Source organism: Ascaphus truei, chromosome 3 (genome assembly GCF_040206685.1).
Source record: "Ascaphus truei isolate aAscTru1 chromosome 3, aAscTru1.hap1, whole genome shotgun sequence".
Taxonomy (NCBI): domain Eukaryota; kingdom Metazoa; phylum Chordata; class Amphibia; order Anura; family Ascaphidae; genus Ascaphus; species Ascaphus truei.
In genome coordinates, this window is record NC_134485.1 from 330,398,442 (window position 1) to 330,421,005 (window position 22,564).

The following is a 22,564-nucleotide window of genomic DNA, read 5'->3' on the forward strand; positions in this document are numbered from 1 at the left end:
GTCTGTTATATTTTTATGTTGCACTGTGTTGAAAAAGACTAATATGATTTATCATATATCTGTTTTTGTCAGTGTTATATGACTAATAGCACGATGTGAGAATGTGCTGTGCTGACCAACTTTTTTCTTGTATCACTACAGACGAGGGTGAATTGAAATTCATGTGGCAGGAACTTATTTACTGGTTTGCAGGTTCCTCTATTCTCTGTCACCATGTCAAAAATCCTGTTCAAAGGATGGCCAATAACAAGTTCTAATGACTAGCACACTGTAAAGAATATACCACCTTTATGTCATGTTGTGGAAAAGCGACTTGACATTCATGTTAGATGTGTCTTCTGCCTGAACCCTAATTTTCCCCTGTACCTGGGATACATTCAACGATGTCACCACTTTCTCTTGTTTGGCTTCTACAGTGCGAGTGCTGAAAGCGCTCTCCAGCACAGAGGAATCCAGGCCAATCAGAGAGCCGATCTCTCTAACACCTGGGAATGCAAGGAGTGGCAAATTACATAATCTAATGCATTGGGAGTAATTGGTTGCCATTGAGTTAACATGATTAATGACCTACTCCAGAAGCGTTTTGCTGTCACCACAGCATACTGTATGTCAAAGCAGGCTGCTATGGTGCACCATTAAGAATAAAATGTGGTTTATAGAATAACTGACATAATGTGGGCAAAATTATAGTCATCAACAGAATCATGTATTATAAATTATTTCACAAAACTTACTCCGTCATCAAAATTGATCTTATGAATTGTGTTTGATTATTGTATTGTTATAATTCAAACTTTTCACAAAAACATATATTGTTTATAATAAAATATTGACACTAGATAAAACAACAACTGTAATAATAGTTACTGCTTAATAATAATAATTACTAAATAAATAATGTGTAAACATGTCAGACTTTCATTATGTTGTAGGGAGTAAAGAAGACAAAGTGATGGAAGAAAATCAATGTTCTTTTCTTTCAGTTGTAATTTTAGTACATGTTTGGCATTATTGGAAATCATATTCATTATTAGACTTTTCAGATCACAATTAGAAAGTGGCCCCACTGAATGTGGAATTGTGTCAATCTTTCCATGTTTCTAAAGATAATTTTCTTTAGATTAATGCAGTGTTACATCATTCTGTCAACAAACTTTACTTTGTAAGTCATTCTATATATAAAATAATAATATGATAAACAGAAGACCACAGGTTGCGCTCTAAATTGTAATCTAAAAGTCTCTAGGAGTGGGGATGATGGATGAAGAACACTAACCCTTTGTGTCTGCAATGTAGCAGGAGTCCATCCCATTGGCCTGGAATTGACCCGTGAGTTCTATAGCTCCCAACTTCAGCACCACAGCAACAATCTCCAGAATAGAGCTCACCTCGGTTTCCAAGAAACCAATAACGTTCATGGCGTTCTGTCATGGAAAATATCAAGTAGACCATTATTATTTTACACGCTGTTCTTTGCACGAGAATCGTCTCAGTCCTTTTTTCTCCAAAAAATAGATCTCAAAATACAGGTCTTCTGTCTCAGTTGGTCAATTCAAGTGTTACTGACGCAGCATTTATCATGAATTCATAAGAATAAACACTTCCTGAGTTTACTGCCTATCTCTTCCCATCTCAGTTTTAAGAAGATCATTTTACTGCCTGCTTACTAGAAAAGAAAATACGTTAAGAAATTATTAAAGATGCAATATCTTCAAATAGATATTTTGAGAGAGACATCGGGCTTTGAAGAACTTAAAATATTCATCAACTATTCTCTGTATAACACTCAGCATATAATTTTTAAGAAAAGCCCTCATTAAAGCTGCAGTTCAAGCAATATCCTACATGTGTGTTTTTTTCTAATAAATCAGTTCTGTACTATAAGAAAATACTTGTAGCATTTATAAAAATTAAAATAAAACAATTTGAAAGAAATTTTTAATGTATTCTAATATAACAAGCATTTTTGTTCCTATAGCAATCATTTACAAAGTCACATCCCCTTCCCCTTCTGAAGCAGCATCACCTTTTTGAGCCCTGCCCTCTCTAGAAGTGAACCAATTTAATCTAGCACCTGCCTGGTCACATGATCTTCCTCACAGAATTTGTCAGTCAGTGCAGCAGAAGGTTGCTTTATTAGTATTAATTGCCTATAAGGCAACACCAACCTATTCATAGATTTGTGCACTAGGGGGCAGGTGTTTCTCTGATTATTATTATTATGGATTGCATCTAGCACTAATTAGCTGCTGCTACCAGACTTTTAAATATAAGTTGCACAGCAATATAGGGTCTTCCTTACACATATACCCACCATTATCTCTCTCCACTGATACTTTCATCACTACTACACTAATTCCCAAATTTTCAAACTTTCTTCATCACTATATTGCAACCTTAGAGAGGGGGGTATTAAGGGAATCCTGACATTATTGTAGCAGCTGTAGAGTTCTGCTATTACTTGCATGCAGTTTTCCGTTTTCAGTATCTCTATCACCACTGTGGCCTTATTTAAAGCAGCAATACTATGTTCCCCTTTATTTCTTCTTATTTGTATATGAAAGCATGTGACAATGTATGCTCTATATTCTTACCTAAGCGAGTCATCATTTGGGGAGAGGCAGTGGCTCAGTGAGCTAAAGACACTGACTGGAGCTGCAAGTTTGAAGCAGGGGAGCCAGGTTCAATTCCCAATGTCAGCTCCTTGTGACCTTGGGCAAGTCACTTTATCTCACCAATAACATAAATTATAAGCTCCACAGAGCAGGGACCTGTGTCTGTAAAGTGCTATGTAAAACTAGTAGTGCTATACAATGACATGCTGCTATTTGATGCTCCTGTTATAAATCCTGATTGTGTGACTAACAGGATGGAAGCTTCAGTCAGTGTAACTCAGCAACTACAATGTATTCTTATTTTACCAAGGTAACATTTTATATTGTTACAGTTTACAGCACAAACTGCTGGGAATATTGGGTTGAGTGCAACTTACGAGGAGTCTTTCTATTTTTCATTTACTTAATGGCTATGAACTTCTTGATGCCAGGTTGGGGTGAAAAAGCTGTGTTATGCGGCAGGCTTAAACTTAGGCCGCGGCCAGACAGGGAGCGAGCGCACTGGCGCTCATGAGTGGTGACGTCACGCTCCCTGCTCATTCGGGATATTTGTGGCCGGCTATGTGCGCACGTGGGGGGGCGATTTGGGGGGCGCGGCCATGACGTCACAGAGCTGGTTTGCTCTCATTGGGCGAACCGCTCACGTAATGCGCTTGCCTCAAAGTGTTTCATAGCGGCCAGCGTGAGTGCGCCCACTCAGCGCCACCCTGGCCGAGGCCTTATAGTGGTCCATGTGACTACCCAGAATCCCTTGCTGCAGTGGAAACAATGTATGCTAAGAGATAATTGGAAAGGCAAGGTTGCAAACCTGTCTGAGACATGTGAATGTGCTCACAAGTTATATTTTTATTTGCTGTACACAGTACGGTGGATGTTTTTGTCACTTTTTACCCACTTTAACTTCTTTTGTGTCTGGTCATATCTTGACAAACTGATCACTGATACATTAATTTGTCCCCATATGCATCGTGGCAACCCATTCTCCATTAAAAGATTGAACATCACTTCATACAGAGTTGATACGTAAGGGGTATCTATGGGTTCAATTGTTTAACATCCCAGCATGTATTTTTTTTACAAAATTACAAGAACCCCTTCAATATTATAAGGTTCTATAGAGCATGTTAGAGGAATTTGCCAGCCATGGGAGGAAATGGAAATGAAGCCTCACGTGTACTTATGAAAGTGTCTTAATCTTCGTACGACCCCATCCTAAACATTTTCAGTGCTTGCAATCTAGGGAGAATACACAGCTGCAAAGGACCCTCTTCCATTCTTCAATGACTTAAAATCAAAACTCATCAAAACTCATAGGCACTACCATACCTTAACTATATTAAAGTTTTCAGCATCTCCCATCCCACTGAGGCTGCTGGGGTCCTTGTTCAAGTAGTTGTACTTGCTGCAGTCTGGGCTCAGCTTCAGTTTTCCTGAAGGAAGACAGATATTTTTCTACAAACACACAACCACATTTCTAAGCCCTCTTAGGTTGCGCTTATAGTGCCGGCGCCTGAAAACAAAAGCATTGCCGCCGTCGTGTGCGTTTATAGTAAGCGCGACGCGACGGAGAGACGGGAGCGCCGCAAATTCTTGAAGCCGATAAAATTTGATTTTTCAGAGGCTGTCGCCACATGTGACAGCCTCTGAACCAATCAATGGCCAGGTCGCCAGCGACGTCGCCGAAAGTTCAATTACAACTTTCGCGGGTGGCGACGGGTGACGTCACCCGTCACCTCGCCGTCTCGTGCATTATAAGCGCGGCCTTAGACCTTAAAAAATGCTTATGAATATTTTCTTTCAATATGAAATTTGGTCAAGTGCTATACAGTCGATTAATCCGGTCAACTCTTAAATTGTGGTAGATCTGTGCCCTTAAATCCTTACACTACAATCACTAAAGGGAAGTTTGTCTCTTACTTCGCTGTTTAGACTAATGTTTCGCTTCTCTTACTTCGCTGTTTAGACTAAATGACCTTCCTATCATACTTTCCCCTTTATGTCTCCAGCACTTACCATTGAATTGAGACCATGCCCCCTATTTGTGTCATGTTACACTTCACACTGTGGAGCACATTAAAAGCTTTATATAAAAAATACAAATATCTACTGTTACTAACAGACTTTAAACATTATGAAAGCTACAGTCGTTCATTCAAAAATGCACGTTATTAAAATTATCTGCGCTTCAGTTTCCACGTGTGATCATCATGGATAGTACAGTAATAACAATGTAAAGGTTAATATGTATAATTATTATAGTTATTATAGGGTCCTTCATTTTGGTGGCGTTTTCATTATTTGGGTAGAAATAGAATAATGATGCAAACTGAACATTTGTCTATGGTTTTGTCCAAGCGTTCCAAATTTAACAAATAGGCCCTATTTGTAGAGTTCAGTTCCCAGCCCATATACTGTAGTACACTACCAGTAAGTACACTACCAGTAAGAACACTAACAGTACAGTACTCTATTAAATCATGGGCAGAGAGGAGATGCTGTCTTACTCTGAGACACATGCCCAGATCACAGGAAGATCGTGGTCAATTCTGACTGATTCTCTGCCCTAGTTATTTATTGATGTATTATAAAGACTGTAGAAATATTGCCTGTTGATGAATGTTGTGGTATTTTTAACCATCTACTCTACACTGCATTTATAAGGAGGGCTGTGCTCCACAAAAGATATCCTCAGCCTTTGTTTGGTATATTGGTGAGTTCAGATCCCTACCTAGGAGCTCAGTGCCACCTCCTGCCAGCAGCTGGTAGAAAATGTGAAAGCTCCTCTCTCCTTTGACGTGTTTTATCACCCGGGACTTCTCTAGCAGGTCTGCAAAAAGAAAGGGAGGAGAACATGTGTTGGGTGACAACAAATCTGCCAAAACTTGTCACTCTAATTTATTACTGTACAACTAAACAAAAATCTACAGAGAAGTGAGACTTGGTTTGACTCTACAGAGATACAAGGGGCACAATAACTATAAGAAGTAAAGCTTTGAGCTTCTGAAAGCTGGAGATCTGTTTGAATACATATTTAAGGCAACTACCCCCAAAAAATTTTTTACTTTCAGTTTACCTAAATCGTGGGTTTTCCAATAGCATGCTACCCTAACCTCGGAAATGGGGGTCTCCTAGTTCAGAGGCATGGATCACTCTAATTGAAATAGCCTTTTTATGGGACAAACACCTCTACTAGCAATTTTTTTCCATGCTAAATGTGGTATAATTCTTGTGCATAAATTTTGCCCCAGTTTTGTAGATGGATTTTTAACGTTTTATAGCTTCTAAACGGGGGCAAAAAACACATAGAAACACATGAAGATACCAATTAAAAAGATTATTTATTTACTGAACCTGGTTTTCTTTTTCGCGCATTTCCCAGTCAAGAGACTTTGATACACCCAATCTCTCCTTACAGTAGAAGTTAATTGCTACATATATGTACTGCTGTAAAGACTGATGCATTTCTACCAACTGGAGGAAGAACGCAAATCAAAATATACAATAATAACAAAGAGTTGCCAACCTGTGCAAAACAGTTGAAATAAAACTCTGATTTATGTTACTTATAACCAGGAAGCTTTACCCATTTCTCAAGCATTTCAATTTATGAGACAGGATGCAGCTGGGACTTAAGACATCTATACATATCCTCCTCGCCTCATGTTATCTTTTAGAGTATTGTGCTATATTTTAATCCTTTGGCCCGGCCAGAAATGCATTGCTTTAAAAAATATATATATACTGCAAATTCCTCTCATCACACCTGGAGGAAATTAGTTGATGTCTCCTACTGCGCTCTATAGTGGAATAAGAAGGACTGAGACAATTCAGGGAAAACAACACAGGCATATGAGCATATCAACACAAACATGCTCTGAGTTATAGCAAAATCACGGTCTTTAAATGTCAATATCCGCAGTGTCAGAAAATTGGTCTTTAAGAGCTGTTCACTTGGCAGCCATATCCAGTTAAAATAATGCAAACTTTAACTCCTACAGTACTTGGGGGTCTCTATTACGGTCCCCTAATACATTCATTAATCAGTGTACCTGCTTCCAAATTTGGCATAGCAATGTGAACCAAGTTTGCTTCCAGCAGGAGAGGTGTTGGAAGTTGAGATTGGGGGAGAAATGATGCAGGTTTATCACAGTGCCATGTTGTAAAACTGCATATAGTCCTAATTGTGGTTAGAAGATGCAGTATGTCATAGATTTTATTGGGCAAATACAAAATTATACCCAGATGTTTTTGTTAAGGATGAGCAGGTTCGGGGATATGAAATTCAAACGTAGAACATTTGGCGCATGTATCCATCCGTTTTATGTTGGTCACATAAAAACCTGCAAAGACTTCACGGAGCAGCAGGTAACGAGCAGCAGGTAACTGTGACCCATTCATCGTTTCTGTATTACAGTATGTAATGAAGAAAAATAACACAAAAGGAGCATCCATTTTATCTTCAATCGTCGTTTTATTTCCCATTGAAATCATACTTCACCTAATGTAACCATGTATTTGTAACCATGTATTATCATAACTCTGTGCCCAGGACATACTTGAAAATGACAGGTAACTCTTAATGTATTACTTTGTGGTAAAACATGTGATAAATAAATACTTACAGTTACTAATCACACCTCCCACGGGGTCTCCTTTAAAGTCAAATTCAATGTCCATATATTTCCCCTGAAAGACAGCGGAAAGGATGTTAAGTTACAAAGACATAAGGGACGTTTGTCTTAACAAGTCTGCTCTTTTCACTGTAGAACAACATAAGAGTCATGCAGATCATTTTGGGGTCTGTGCATCAAGGCAATGTTGGTGAAAAACCGGGTGCATTTTCATTCTGCCTCTGTGTATCAAAGTACTTTGCTCCAATTTTGCCCCTCCTGCATTAGCTTGCACCTTGGGGAGTGTCAGGAGGAGTAGTTGGGGAGGAGCTGCATGGTGCACAGATTATAATGAGATGTATTACAGTCGGCATCTCTGTGTGACATTCGTTTTCCCTTGTATTTGCCCCCCTAAACATCCCTAGACCTGAAGTGGCGTAAATGGAAAGTTCTGTTCTTACGTACAGTATGTCACAACTCTGCTCCAAAAAATGGAGCTGTACCTCAAAACCCACTTTTCTCTATGGTGAAACATAGACTCCTTAGATGACCTCCCATAGAAGGGGAACATACAATAATGCACATAGTAAAAGGCTCCTGGTGACACTGCCACAGTTTATTTCAATGACAGCCAGGCTCCTCAAGAAGGGCAGCATAGTGAGTAATCTTGTAGTGGTCTAAGCAGGGAGACAGAGTCTCCTGTTTGAGGTTCTGAGATGAATGTATGCATGCACAGTGCTTTGCATTTCTGAACAAATGTGGTTTTAGTTTTTTTTAGGAAGGGCTGCTTGATTCTTGATTATGGGTTTTATATACCTGGGATGTGTGTATTTAGTAGGTATATGTGTTCATTGGACCTCTATGCTGATGACACAGAAATTTACTTTTCAACCCCTGACCTTACACCTGCTGTACAGACCAAAGTCTCTGAATGTCTGTCACGAGAGAACAGCACATATATACAATAACCGGGCCAGATTGAACAAGACTATGATATAGTAAACTGAATGAGTTTATTTCCTATGAGCAGAACAGACAATACATCAAGCAAATAACATTACAGAAATATTTACACTTACTGAGGTTGGACAAGGAGATATTCAGCCGAATAGCAACTCCTTAGTTGTTATAGGTCACAACAAGCACAACAAAACGACAGCAACAAGCAACCAACACAGGAATAAGGGGTGCAAGCAATTATATAGACGCAGACCCCCATTCCTACCATGGCAGTTCAGTTATTGGTGAACAATTATCTTGTCCCAATCACAGGTTGCCAGGTAACGCAAAAAGCTGGGTTTACCCAGCCCCTCATTAATACAACCCGCCCCTGTAGCTACTTGGCCAGCCCATTTATAAAAAACTATGACATGATGCCTTTGTTGCCATCCTGTCTAGCAAAAATGCTTATTGGGCAGGGGTCTTTCATGTAGGGTGTCACTTTTGACAGGTGAAATGGTTATCACCTAGTTGTGAGACAGGTCTGCACATTCAAGGGGGGTGAGTCTTAGCCCCTTTGATCAGCATATGGCCTCATTAACACATCAGAGGACTCATGTAACTCACACTGCCTTTCTGAATAAAAATATGGCATAAACTATTACATTGGAAATCATACTTTCTATTGGTAAAAAGGGGTTAACAACCCCTGGGCCGCCTGCTATAGGTGGGATTTAACTTGTGTCCAAATATCACCGTTATAGCATGTATACAATGAAAAATATAATTTTTTCACTTTATCCATTGTCAGGATTACAATACAATTCTCCCCCTCCCTCCATGTTAATACATAACATAGCAATTAATTCTGCTGAAGCGTGGAAATGCAGATCCACATATACACAATATGGTTAACCCTTTCCCTCCCAACATGATTTCTACACATACAGGAACATAACACAGACAACTGGGGAAATAAATCTAAAACCTGGGGCAATTCTGCTGAAGCAGGGGGATGCAGATCAACATATACACAGATCCCATTAACCCCTCATACCCCGATCATGACAATGTCTCTCCGCTATATCATCCTGGATGGCTCTCTGCCTACTTAAACGTAACATGTCCAGGACGGAGTTCCACATATTTCCTCCCAAACCTGGTCCTACTACCCCTTCTACATTACTGTTGGAAGCACTATCATACACCCAGTATCACAAGCACGCTGCCTAGAGGACACATTTGGTTCCTCCCTCACATTCAAAATGTAGCTAAAACCTGTCATTTTTACAAAGATACGCCCTTTTCTCTGTTACTCTATTTCTAAAACTCTGACGCAGGTCCTCATCCTCTTCTGTCTCGACTATTGCAACCTCCTGCTGTCCAGCCTTCCTGCCTCTCATCTGCCGCCGCAACCATCTTTTCTAAACGCTGCTGCCAGAATCACTCTACTCTTTCCTAAATCTGTCTCGGTGTCTGTCCTGCTGAAATCCGTCTCCTGGCTTCCTAACAAATCCTGTATCACACACTCAGTTCTCTTCTGCCCCTTTTACATCTCAGCCCTAATGTCTCGCTATACACCATCCCGATTCTTGCATTCTGCTTAAGAATGTCTTCTCTCTACCCCTTTTGTGTCTATCGAAAGCCCTCTCCTCTTAAAACTTTCTCACTCACTGCCCCACACCTCAGGAATACCCTTGCCCTCAATATCTGACTAGCACCCTCTCTATCCACCTTTAAGACCTATCTTAAAACACACCTCCTTAATGAAGCAAATGAGACGCTCCGTGGCTCATACTTTACACTTCATACATCGACCTTGGCCCCTTGCGGAGGCACTTACCAGAGCACCTTCCTATGTCTCTGTACATTCTTCTTACTTACCACTTTTAGATTGTAAGCTCTTCGGGGCAGGGATGCCTTTTCCTAATGTTACTTTTATGTCTGAAGCGCTTATTCCCATCATATGTTATTTGTATTAATTGTTATTTATATTCTTATGTCACGTGTATGAATGCTGTGAAGCACTATGTACATTAATTGCGCTATATAAATAAAGATATACATATATAGCTTTTTAAACTCCAGATTGAGACAGATGTCCTGCCAATTTCACAGCTCACAATGAGATGATCTCTTCAGATATTGAGCTACACTTTCATAATACGTCTGGGGATGAGTTCCCAATACTAACCTACAACTTTATCATAGGAGTTTTGTTCAAAGAGGCACTTACAAATCTGGAGGAGTTATCATTTCGAATGGTCTTGGCGTTTCCAAAAGCTGTAGAGAGTAAAAAAGGGACAACAAGTGTGTCAGAAACAAGAATAACATATTGATGGTGCGCAATTGTTACAGAGGAAAATAAGATGGATAGAACATGGGAGAAGGGGAACTAAAGAAGTCTGGAAGAGACCAGGACACAGAATAGGACAGGCAGTCTGACATATAGCTATTAATATACCTGTGACTGTTACCATATACAGTAAAGTTTGCATTGAGTTATCTTTCAAGCCTGCACATCTCTCTGATGTCTGTGTATCCACCAGACTGTGGCAGGTAGCAAAGTTGGCTGTATCACATATGACTTCTATTGTGTGAGCTAACGCTGTGTACAGTATGGAGATACTAAATTCTAGTAAAGGAGACAGTAACCGTAACCTTTTGTGCATTGTATCCCCTTAGGAGTTAAGCAGACTCATTTCAATATTGTTTGTGTTAGCAGCTTTCACTTGATAAACAATAGCTGTGTGTGTTATAGCAGGAGAGAAGCAGAAATAAAAGAACAGAGAGAGATGTCTCTGCATGTCATAGTGGGAGAGAATGCAGAGCGCTTCTTGTTTACAGCTACACAATAAGGGATAACTGTGCATATCTCTTTTAGGCCTGTAATCAATATGCTATGAAGCGGTCTTCCTCATGCTTGGAGCGATTTCAGCTCCATTCATTTGCAAGAGGAAGTCAGCTTCCCTGCATATTGAAAAAGAGTTTTTTTTTGTCAGAGGGGAAAGGAGCAGAATGAGAGATAGCCATGTAGGTTACAGGGAGAGTGGCTAACAATGTGAGATAGGGATACATGTCACATGGAGAGAGGAGCTGTTCATGTCAGAGGCTTTAGTGTGTGGTTAATGTAACACTAAACCCATAATGTTAATCCTATGTAGAGCTGGGAACCATAACGCTAGGTGCCATATTAATTAGCTACTGACCTTCTAATACAGGGTTGGACTGTAGCAGCTGCTCTTTCACTTGATTCACTTCTTTTCCTTTCCCACATACAGCTGCCACGTACGACATCACCAGTTTACTAGCCTCTGTGGGAGAAGCATGGGATTACTGGTGAATTTATAGTTGGTCATTAAGCAAAAGAGGTCAGGTCTTCTTCCATCACTGAGTTCCAAAGAGGATCCATTCTATAGACGACACCAAAGATCCAATTCTCCCCCATTAAATAACATCACTGGTCCCAGTGGCTTAAAGAAGGAGGGGTACAATGCCGGATTGAAAAAAAAGATTCCAAGGATGAGCCTTTCTTGGGCTTTAGCTTGATTTTCACTCAGAATCGTTCACAAGTTTGCTTGCACAAACTTCATGAAGTTTATATTCCAAACCCCAAAACCTTCCCATCCTAAAAAATAGTATATAGTACAACAATATAGTATCATGTCTTGGTTACATGTAGCCATGGCTGGTTCTGGCTATACGTCTGCTCTCCCTGGCATGTAAGTCCTGGTAGGTGCAGGCAGTGTCAGGCCAATCTTGGGTTTACCCCTCCCCCCCCTACCCCTCTGCAGCTTCCTTGAGTAGAGGTGTGACAGGGTCTGTGTGTTGCCCAATCCGGGTGCAGACCTTGTGCCCTCCCCTTCTGCTCTATGGAAGAGACTGTCATGAGAGAAGAGATTTGGCCCGGGATTAAAGGGGTTACACCCCATTTGGCCACCCCCTACTCTAACCTGGGAAGCAAGGGGTTAACTGGACTGGGGTCCAGTAATGTGTTTTGCCTTGCTTCAGCCATCCAACTGTTTATTCCCCTGTACAAATGTATTGTCTCATCCTGGTGTTTGCACTCACACATACACTAGGGTTGATGCTGGAGGGAAGGGGTTAATGTTAATTTAGTGATTATAGCCCTTTGTTCCCTTTTCCCGCCTTTTCATGCTCCATTTTGCAGCCTTCCATAGGTCGCCATTGAGACTCCATGCATTCTAATGGCAGAAGTAGCGGTTTTGGACCTGTTTTCCAGCGACGACCAGCAGGTGGCGTCCAAGAGGAGGAGCGGCGGTTTCCCATTGTAAGTCAATGGGCTCATTGACTTCAGTGGAGATTCGTCGACGCCGGCCTCGAGGAACAGGTTGGCAGCCATACAAACCGCAGACCGCAAAAGCGGATACAATGTCTTTGAAAAGAGTTTAATCACTTCGGTCAAGTTCAATGACAATTGGCATGGGAATCTTAGGTTCTAGGGCACCTGGGAATAAAATTCTTGTTGCCCCTAGCCCCTAGGAACCCCCACACACGATCCACACTGGGTCCAGGAATGAGAGACCCCCGTAAGGGGTCGAGCGGAGGAGGGTCGCGCCATTGACTTTAATGGCGGAGCGGAGGTCCCATTGAATCCAATGGCGGCGTGCGCCATACATTGTCTATGGCGGTGCCGGCCATTAATTCCAGTGGGGAAAAACCGCGTGGCGTAAAAACGGCTAAGTGTGAAATGATGAAAAATGTAAGTCCATATCTCCGGTTCTGGAATGACCAGAGGGATGGGATTTGGGTGGCATGTAGCCAAGATTCCGGCTTTAATGCATGGCCATTCCCAGCCCTCTCCGAACGACCAGACGGAGTGTGGGTGAATGTAAAGATTTGTGGTTTTTCCCATAGACTTCAATGGCAGCGGTTTCCCCATTGAAAGTCTATAGCGGGGAACCCCATTGACGGCAACGGCGGAGCCCGCCATTCAATGCTATGGTGGCGGACCCCGTTGATTTCAATGGGGAAAGAGTGAAAAGCAGAGATTCATTTTTAAAGGGACGAATCCTGTATTTAAAAATGTTTTAAAGTGCATTTATGTATCTCCGGTTCTGGAGGTCGCAGAGAGTTGAAATTTGGCCACTATGTAGAGTCTCTGTAGGCATAAAAAAATGGCAATTTTCGACCCACTGAGCCCACCAGAACGGAACTTATTAATATGTGAAGATATTAAACTGTATATGGTATTTTGGATCTGCTCTGAAAATGCAGACCCCATCTGCTATGCTAATAGGTCAGGAAGGGCAGCCAGATGATTTAACATACGCCCTCTGATCAAAGGTTAACTTCCCTGATTGTTTAAACTAGGGGCAGGAACAAAGAAGTTGAGTAGTTTGCAAGTGTCCTAGTTCACACCTGCAGGGGAAGAAGAATCTACTTCAAATAGATTTTGCTAGCCAGCTCGGTGCCTAGGTTTAAAGAGATGGGTTTGAGATGGTATAAAAATGAGGCTCAGCCTATGCTCCATGTTCTTCGTGTCTTTGTGATTTTCAAGATTGCTGTATGAACTGCCAGTCCAGATGTCTGACTGTTTCATCATTCCATCTTAAGTAAGTGTCTATATTTTGTCTGTTATTTGTATAATCTCATGTGTTCACCTTTTTCAAGGAATAAATTATATTTTATCATATCTCAGCCGTGTTCAGTTCAACCCAGGTATTTTTGGTGTATTTTTATAGCCTGTCATAAAGTTACCGTCACAGAGACCACCCAAATTGTAGTCAGTCTGAGTCTCTCCCTCTTAGGATTGAGACGTGACTTTCAGCCCCTCCGGGGGCTGATGAGAAACACCAAGCCCCAAGTCTGATAGCTGGCCTAGGTACCATCCAGAAGCTAGGATTTGACGCAGAAGAAATATATTCGCTGTATTAACATCTGCAGTGGATATGAATAAAGAAGATCCAGTTTTATATACTCCCTGCCTAAGTTTACAGTCTAATGGGGGGAAGTATGCATGATGTGTTCCACTCTGGGGACTGTCTCCAGCTATGCTGGAGCCTGCGATGGAAGGAGGCGCTCGCACTAAGAGAAGAATGAAGCCTGAGACATCTAAAAAGCCTGTACTGTTATCCCCACACCATCGCGGACCCTCATACAGGTACCATGCACCAACTCATGCCTGGTAGCCAGCAATCTCCCAATGGGGGGAATAGTACCAGTGGACAGAATTATACATTTAAAAAAAACAAATAAGTGAGATCAGGGACAATTATTTGACTGAAGTAGTTAGGACTTGAAAGATTTATAAATAGCCTGTTATTCCAGCACTCAAAAATTGAAACCGGTATTTAAAAAAAAAATATATATATTATTGACAGATCCATTTGCAGAAAAAAAATCGTCTCTTAATTGAAATATGGTTAGCATTGTAACATACAAAAATACATGGTAAAAAAAACCTGCCTTTCAGATATAGGACTGCATAAAGAATCACGTTTCATCGCCGCTAGCCCCAGTGGTGGATTTCCCATTAGGCCCGGGCTTAGGGCATTTAAATTTTGGGCCGGCAAAAATGTCCGCCCCCATATACTTTGGCCGTGCTCTTGGGCCTATCAGGCCTTTTGGTAAGTCACTTAGCTGTTGCGGCTGCGTCCTTACCTGCCACCCTCCTTCTCCTTCTGAACAGCAGTGTCAAATGATGCTGCGGTCTTCACCAATGTGACGTCACATGGTGGCAACGCGACGTTACAGCATCAAATGAGTCATGATACCATGGCAACGCCATGCGACGCTACATTGGTGACGTCCATGGCGTCAGAAGAAGGAGGAGGAGCGGCAGCAAGGAGGCGGCATGGGGCAGTGGATTTTCAAATCTACCGCTGGCTGGCCCTTTCCTCAGGCTTGAAGTCAGAATTTGAATACCCTGCGGTGAGGTTACAAGACATGAGCACCAGTGGAGATACAACAAACAAAATATTGGTGAGTGCAAGCTCTAATGGATTTTGCATTTTCAAAGACTGATAATCCAGCTACAAGCCAATAATGCTAAACAAACTAGTGAGACTGCTTTACAATGAAGAAGATCCACCCTGTATGAGTAAGACTAGACCTGCTGCTTATGTGGATATGTGGTGTTTTGTCTGATGATTTTGGGGTGTCTTACCAGTTTTGCCAGCTCCGCTCTCCCCCGTTATCAAGATGCACTGGTCCCTGTCCCGGTCACGCAGAGATTGGTATGCATCATCAGCCACGGCATAGCTGGCAACCAATAAAAAAAGTGGTGAAAAGTCAGGACCTTTGAAGAGATCACACCATACGTGTGAGAGGAGAAGCTTCTAATAATGCTACTTATCATCTTAGTGGTCATTAAAGAACCTCAGCCAATGGGATAACCCAGGGCATTATTCTATATACACTGATACGGCTTAACCCTCAAGGGGGATTTTGACGTTAAATGGTCCTAACGACCGCATTGGTGTATATAGAATTACCCCACCAAGTGTAGATTTTTTGTTTATTGCAATATCTTTTAGGGAACAAGCATGAGACTACTTCATACAGTAGATGCAATTATACTGTAAAAAGCGTTCACTAACTTACATGTCTTCATTTTATAAAGAAGAGACCTTCTGTGAGGCTTTGAAAGCTCTGTATACTACAATTTAATCTGTGAAAACCTTTGAAAGGTAGCACAACCTACAACTAATGTACAGTTCTACATTATGCACTAAATCACTGGAGATAACCAACCTATAGTAAATTCGTACGTAAATTAAATGCTTGCAAGTGTGCATTACCAGTTAATCCTAAAGCCTGCTCTGACTGGAGTTCCCTGGAGGATTGGTTAGACAACCACTGCTCTACCTGTTCTGTTTATACTGTAAACGGAGGGCTAGTCTGGGTGATTTACTGTATGAGGAATGTTATTCTCATTTCCCTGGCAGAAACTGTGTTAATTCCTGGACCAGCCATGACTTCCTATATATTAGGAGGGGGGAGGATAGACTAGACTTGCAAGACAAAGCAATGCAATTAAGTGAGTGTTATAGATTGCATTCTTCTATTTATGAGCACTTTCCGGAAGACAGCACAGTAATGGGAGCACTAATGGATCCACTTTGTGGCAGAGACAGTGGAAGTGAAGAACTGGTAAGACCTGTATTACCATTTCCCCAGGGTTTGGGGGCCTTCTGCCATCATCTAACTCACACAATAAGCAACATAGGGCCTATTTAAGATGAAATAATGAACAGCATTATCTTAGAGTTTACAGGAGTTGGATAACAATCTGTTAATCCTGCCTTACATAATGCTTGAAGGGGTTTTTTTTTGTTATAAGGGTAATTCTATCCATACAAGGGGATATTTTGGAGCTGTAAAATGTCATTTATAACAGGATTGTTTCATGTTTGAGAGACTTGTGATTGTTTTCTGTATTTATTTAGAACAGGGAAACTCCTATTGCATTAGGTTGGTGCAGTAAAGCAATCCTTTTATACGAGAAGTTACTTAAAGGCGAGGTTCTGTTCATGAGGAACACTTATTGTAAGAACATTGTTGATGTAACAGGTAACCGTGTTATAAGAAGGGGGTCATTGACAATGAAGTGGGATTTCTTTCACATGAAGAAGCAGGCTGGAGCTGCATGAAAAATGTTCCTAGAAAGGAAGGCTTATCCCATCATTTTGGTCAAAGTGAATCTGAAAGATATGAATGACGTCTTCTCAACCCTCTCTTTACTGAATTATTTTCCTAAAGTGATGGTGCGTGACTGAGTGCAGCTATAATTGGCATAAATTACAGATCCCAGAGGGTTGGTTAGTATAACTAATTATATTTACTAAACCATTGGTGTCCATGTCTGCTATTTTTTTTTTTTTTTACAAACTTAACAGCCATGAGAAATCATCTAGTGATAGCGAAGCAGTAAGTAAAACTGCAGGAGATTGTATCAGTCACCATGTCACCTTTTTATTTTATTTTTCTTACGTGCGCTCCAAGGAAACGCAGGTTAACCAAAGCCAACTTAATAAGCTCAACAATGCAAAATGGAATTGGCATAAAGCAATAACAAAAACATTTTTGGCTTAAGGTATTGTGTCTTCTGCATAGATAAATAAAATGCATATATAAAAAAAAATGTCAACTAAATAAATGAAAATATGCTATCGGTCTAACTACAACAATTTTGTATTCAACTTTTTCTGACAAGGTGAGCAGCTTAGTAGTGAGAACATTGCACCCGAAGAGGGACAAACTATCTGAATCACAGTATCAGGTCTCCCTGTGGCCTTAGATAAGTCACTTTATCTCCCTCAACCACATGCACCAAAATTAAATTGCAGGCTATTAGTACAGGGACCCATTGTGCCTGCAAATTTCTATTTACAGCGCTGTTTAAACTACGAGAAAAAAAAACAATGATTAATGTAGTACTGAATTGTAAACAGCATTCTACATGAAATGCACATTCACACAATGCCTGCTTGCCCTGACCAGCCTTTAATCTATTTATGGTCCATAGATACATTGTCCTATTCAGTATTACAATGAGCTGATGTTGGTAACTGTGTTTCCCCAGTCCAAAACAGCAATAGTGACTTACAAAGTTGTTAATGTACCATACATTTTTATCATTATCATCAATATTTAATCATTATTTTTATTTTGGACACCTCCAATGCAATGCGTCACCAGCCCCTCCAGTACAAAAAGCAGACCCTTGGGACCTGACACTCACGACATACTGTAGCCCTGGAACTTACATGTGTGGCTTCAGCTGGTACAGGTTGCTGTTCCTGTACTCTTCTACATTCTCAGGGGTGTAGATGGAAAGTTGCTTGTAGGGGTTCACCGATATCACCACATTCCCTATGTACGTCTGACAGAGAAAGCAGAGATGTTGCTGGATTCCATGGTAGTTTGAGCACAGCAAACTCTATAGGGCCTATTAATTAAGTTTTCATGCTAACACAGGGAAAGAGAGAGGGAAAGAGGGAAAAAGAGAGAGAGAGAGAGAGAGAGAGAGAGAGAGAGAGAGAGAGAGAGAGAGAGAGAGAGACCTCCATTCTCCTTTCCTGCTTGTTTGTGAGATACAGTAAGACGACCTTGGTAAACATTGATGCTTTGTCATTCTATTTGTATGTTGTGAGATACTAATATACATATTTGAATTGATTGCAGTGACCCCTGTTTCTCTTTGTATTACTTTACCACCATTGTAGGAATGGTTACCGCTCGCACCTTTTACTTCTGCATTCATCTTCATGAGGACTGTTTGTAGGATTTTACACAATTTGGTTCTTACGACATACAATTAGAATAGATTTATTTTTATTTTTGGAAACATTGCACTAACGCACGTTAATGAATAGGCCCCTATGGTTTAAGTAACGCATTGCAGACCCTTTGCCACTGTTGAGGTAATTAATGTCCTACACTCTCATCATGCCAGAACCTGTTTAATAAGGATGGGCACTAGGCATATTTACTGGTTCAAATGCGAACTTTGAAGTCGGTTCTGCAGTTTGAAGCGAATTTCAGTAAGTACTTTTGAATCTGAGCGAAATAGAAGACAAACTCCAGAGAAGGCCCAATGCTCTTAATTGTTTTTATTTATTTTTTTTAGCTTTTTTGGTTTTCTTTGCATAAATGGCCAAATGTTTGACGTCGCAAATGGAGAACTCGTGAACTTTTGCAATATGTTTGAAAATCAAAAAAAGTTTGACCAAATTTTGAATATATGGAACTATAATGAAACTCTTTGTGCGAATCAGGTATTGAAGAGATGGGTCCAATGAAAATCTCTTGTACTAGAGAGAAGAAAGCCTGCAAAGTCTAAGGGGGGAAGCGATGTATTTCAGAGGGTAAATCATTTACCAAAGAGAAAGATTTAAGTAAAATCTATGGGTGAAAATCATGTACGTAATGTCCGTAAGAAGGAAAGAAATGTTAGAATAAGTGATTGAGAGAGGGTTGACGTGTCTGAACATACATAGATTTCATCATGCTTGAATCTTTCTTTTAGGTTCTGGAGAAGGGAGTCTTCTGTGAGGGGTTCCAGAAGAACCATGTCCCCCACTCCGACCATGCCATCGAGGAAGGATGATGTTTGGTCCATCATTGCAGAGCTGGCTTGCAGAGCTGAATAGAAGCAAAAAAACACATGTAATAAATGGAAACTTGCAACATGATGACAAAGAAAAGCATGAAGGTTATAGACTGTTAATACCATCACCTCCAAAAGATGAACAATGTATATTCCTGCAGTGCTGATCTGTGCAGCAATGAAAAAATGTCATACTCCCTGCAAACAGGAACCATAGATACAAGAGAGCATCTTACAGTATATACTGTAGCGATAGTCCCTATTGCATCAATCCGTGGGCCCAATAGTTGATGTAAAGCCGTACATTGTTCTGTCAAAGCCTCCAATTGCGCTCAAAGAAGGTACAGAGCTTGTGCTGCCAGTGCAGGAGTTAACACACATACACATGCTGGCCAGGGCCGTCTTAACGTATGGGAACGCTGGGCATTTGCCTGGGGGCCCCACAGCATAGGGGGGCCCCACGCGCCCGGCCCATGCGTGCCCACCAATGCTCTCCCCCCACCCGGCACCCCGGCTCGCCAGGTGTCCGGTATTTGGTTCCCCTGTCCGGTAAAATATGAGAGATAATACCGCTCATGGGATAGAGCAGGGCTGCTGCTGCTGCTAGGGGGCTGGGCAGCTTCTGATTGGTTGCTGCTGTGTAATTCAGCCAATCAGGAGGTGACAGGAGCCTGGAGGGTGGGGCCAAAGAGCGGAGGAAAAGCATGGGGCAGAGAGGAGAAACTCTGTGTGTGTCTCAGTGTCCTGTCTGTGTGTGTGTCTCAGTGTCCTGTCTGTGTGTGTGTCTCAGTGTCCTGTCTGTGTGTGTGTCTCAGTGTCCTGTCTGTGTGTGTGTCTCAGTGTCCTGTCTGTGTGTGTGTCTCAGTGTCCTGTCTGTGTGTGTGTCTCAGTGTCCTGCCTGTGTGTGTGTCTCAGTGTCCTGTCTGTGTGTGTGTCTCAGTGTCCTGTCTGTGTGTGTGTCTCAGTGTCCTGTCTGTGTGTGTGTCTCAGTGTCCTGCCTGTGTGTGTGTCTCAGTGTCCTGTCTGTGTGTGTGTCTCAGTGTCCTGTCTGTGTGTGTGTCTCAGTGTCCTGCCTGTGTGTGTGTCTCAGTGTCCTGTCTGTGTGTGTGTCTCAGTGTCCTGTCTGTGTGTGTGTCTCAGTGTCCTGTCTGTGTGTGTGTCTCAGTGTCCTGCCTGTGTGTGTGTGTGTGTGTCTCAGTGTGTGTGTGTGTGTGTGTGTGTGTGTGTGTGTGTGTGTGTGTGTGTGTGTTTCAGTGTGTGTCTGTCTATCTGTGTCGTGTGTGTGTGTGTGTGTCTCAGTGTGTCTGTCTTTCTGTCTGTGTCCTGTGTCCTGCCTGTATATGTGTGTGTGCCTCAGTGTGTGTGAGTGTGTGTGTGTATATGTCTGTGTGTGAGTGTATGCGTGTGCCTCAGTGTGTATTTGAGTGAATGAATGTCTCAGTGTGTGTGTGTGTATATGTCTCAGTGTATGTGTGTGTGTGGTGACATACAGTACATACAGTACTGGCAACTTTGTTTAATTGCTCACTCACCCTTACTTTTCTTTTACTATACTAACAGTCTTCCCATTTTCAAGATCTATTAAAAATAACCATCATTGTAAATTCTCAGAAAGGCTCCATAACTCAGCTCTCATCACAGCAGCATTGCAATCTCTGCAGCACTCTTCTTACTTACAGATCATCCCCAAGAAGGCTGAGCAGGTTACTTATTCAATGGCATGATTCAATATGCAATTTAAAGCTGGATTTTGAAGTCTAAATTTAAAAGCTACTGCACTGATAATGACGGGGGGGGGGGAGAATGAATGGATGGGGGTAACTGGGTGAAGGACAAGCCTGGCAACCCTACTCGCTCTCCCCCCGCCCGGCACCCCGGCTCCGCTCGCTCTCCGCCTGCCCGGCTCCCACTCGCGTCACAACCGCTCGCAGCCTAGCAGTGCAGCATTTCCGGTGCCTGCTGCTGCTAGTGAGCGCGTGGGAGGCTGGGAGCGACAGTGTAGGCAGGGCCCTGTGCACTGTTTCGCCCGGGGGCCCCTAATGTTGTTTAGATGGCCCTGATGTTGGCTTATGTGCTTATCTATCCTTCTGAATAGAACACGTGCAAAACTGCACATCTAATATCTGTATTTCAATGTAAACTTCTTAATTTAAACAAAGGGCAGAGTATTCATTAAACGTGTGAATTATGCAATTTGAAGCACAACAAAAAATAAACAGTTTTTCTTGCATGTATATCACAAATTATAGGTTAAAGCTGTAAAATTCCTGGAATTGTTGAAATCCCTGCTCTCTTATTGGTTAGAATTCTCTCTCCTCCCACCTGCTCATCTCTCTCTTCCCACCCCCTCACCTTGCTCTGCCAGCCCACCCCCTCACCTCACTCTCCCCCCCACCTCCTCACCTCGCTTTCCGACCCCCTCATCTCGCTCTCCCTACCCACCCTCTCACCTCGCTCTTCCCACCCACTCCCTCACCTTGCTCTGCCAGCCCACCCCCTCACCTCACTCTCCCCCACCCCACCTCCTCAACTCGCTTTTCCACCCCCTCACCTTGCTCTCCCCACCCACCCTCTCACCTCGCCCTCTCCCCCCCACCCCCTCACCTCACTCTCTCCCCCCCACCCCCTCACCTCACTCTCTCCCCCCACCCCCTCACTTCGCTCTCTCCCCCACCCCCTCACCTCTCTCCCCCCACTCCCTCACCTCGCTCCCCCCACCCCCTCACCTCTTTCCCCCCTCACCTCTCTCCCCCCAACCTCTCTCTTCTCCTCTCCTCCACCTCTCTCTCCCCCTCTCTCAATCACCCTCACTTGTCTCTTCTCCCCCACCTCTCTCCTCCTCCCCCCACCTCTCTCTCCTCCCCACCACACCTCTCTTCTCACCCCCTCATCTCTCTCTCCTCTCACCCCCTCATCTCTCTCTCCTCTCACCCCCTCATCTCTCTCTCTTCTCTCACCCTCTCATTTCTCTCTCCTCCCAGACCCTCACCTCTCTCCTCCCAACCCCTCACCTCTATCTTCTCCCCCCCACTCACCTCTCTCTCTTCTCCCCCCCCCCTCACCTCTCCCTCTCTTCTCCCCCCCCCCCCCCATTTGCTACTTTACATATTTTTCCTACACACAAGTGTCTATTATTTTATGAAAAAAGCCTACATTTTGCCTATAATAGTAATAATCCCCTCAGAACAGGGCATTACTGGCAAATAATGCCCTGGCTGGGTTAAAGTTTCATGTTTGAGAGACTGAATGCACTTTTGATTGTTTTCTGTATTTACTTAGAACAGGGAAAACTCCTATTGCATTAGGCTGCGCTTATAGTGCCTTGC

The 22,564-nt window shown here is 42.4% G+C and overlaps 1 protein-coding gene across 1 annotated transcript in view; it reads right to left on the minus strand.

Moving 5' to 3' along the window:
• MYO1A (myosin IA) overlaps positions 1-22,564 on the minus strand; it is an 86,457-nt gene that overhangs the window by 53,091 nt on the left and 10,802 nt on the right. Inside the window, exons 2-11 of the mRNA XM_075591480.1 lie at positions 19,125-19,273; positions 17,896-18,011; positions 15,294-15,388; positions 11,374-11,478; positions 10,401-10,447; positions 7,238-7,301; positions 5,344-5,442; positions 3,942-4,045; positions 1,277-1,424; positions 367-485 (exon numbers count right to left, since the gene is read on the minus strand). Of these exons, the coding sequence (XP_075447595.1) occupies positions 367-485; positions 1,277-1,424; positions 3,942-4,045; positions 5,344-5,442; positions 7,238-7,301; positions 10,401-10,447; positions 11,374-11,478; positions 15,294-15,388; positions 17,896-18,011; positions 19,125-19,253 (1,026 nt within the window). The 5' untranslated portion in view covers positions 19,254-19,273. The remainder of the gene's footprint in view (positions 1-366; positions 486-1,276; positions 1,425-3,941; positions 4,046-5,343; positions 5,443-7,237; positions 7,302-10,400; positions 10,448-11,373; positions 11,479-15,293; positions 15,389-17,895; positions 18,012-19,124; positions 19,274-22,564) is intronic.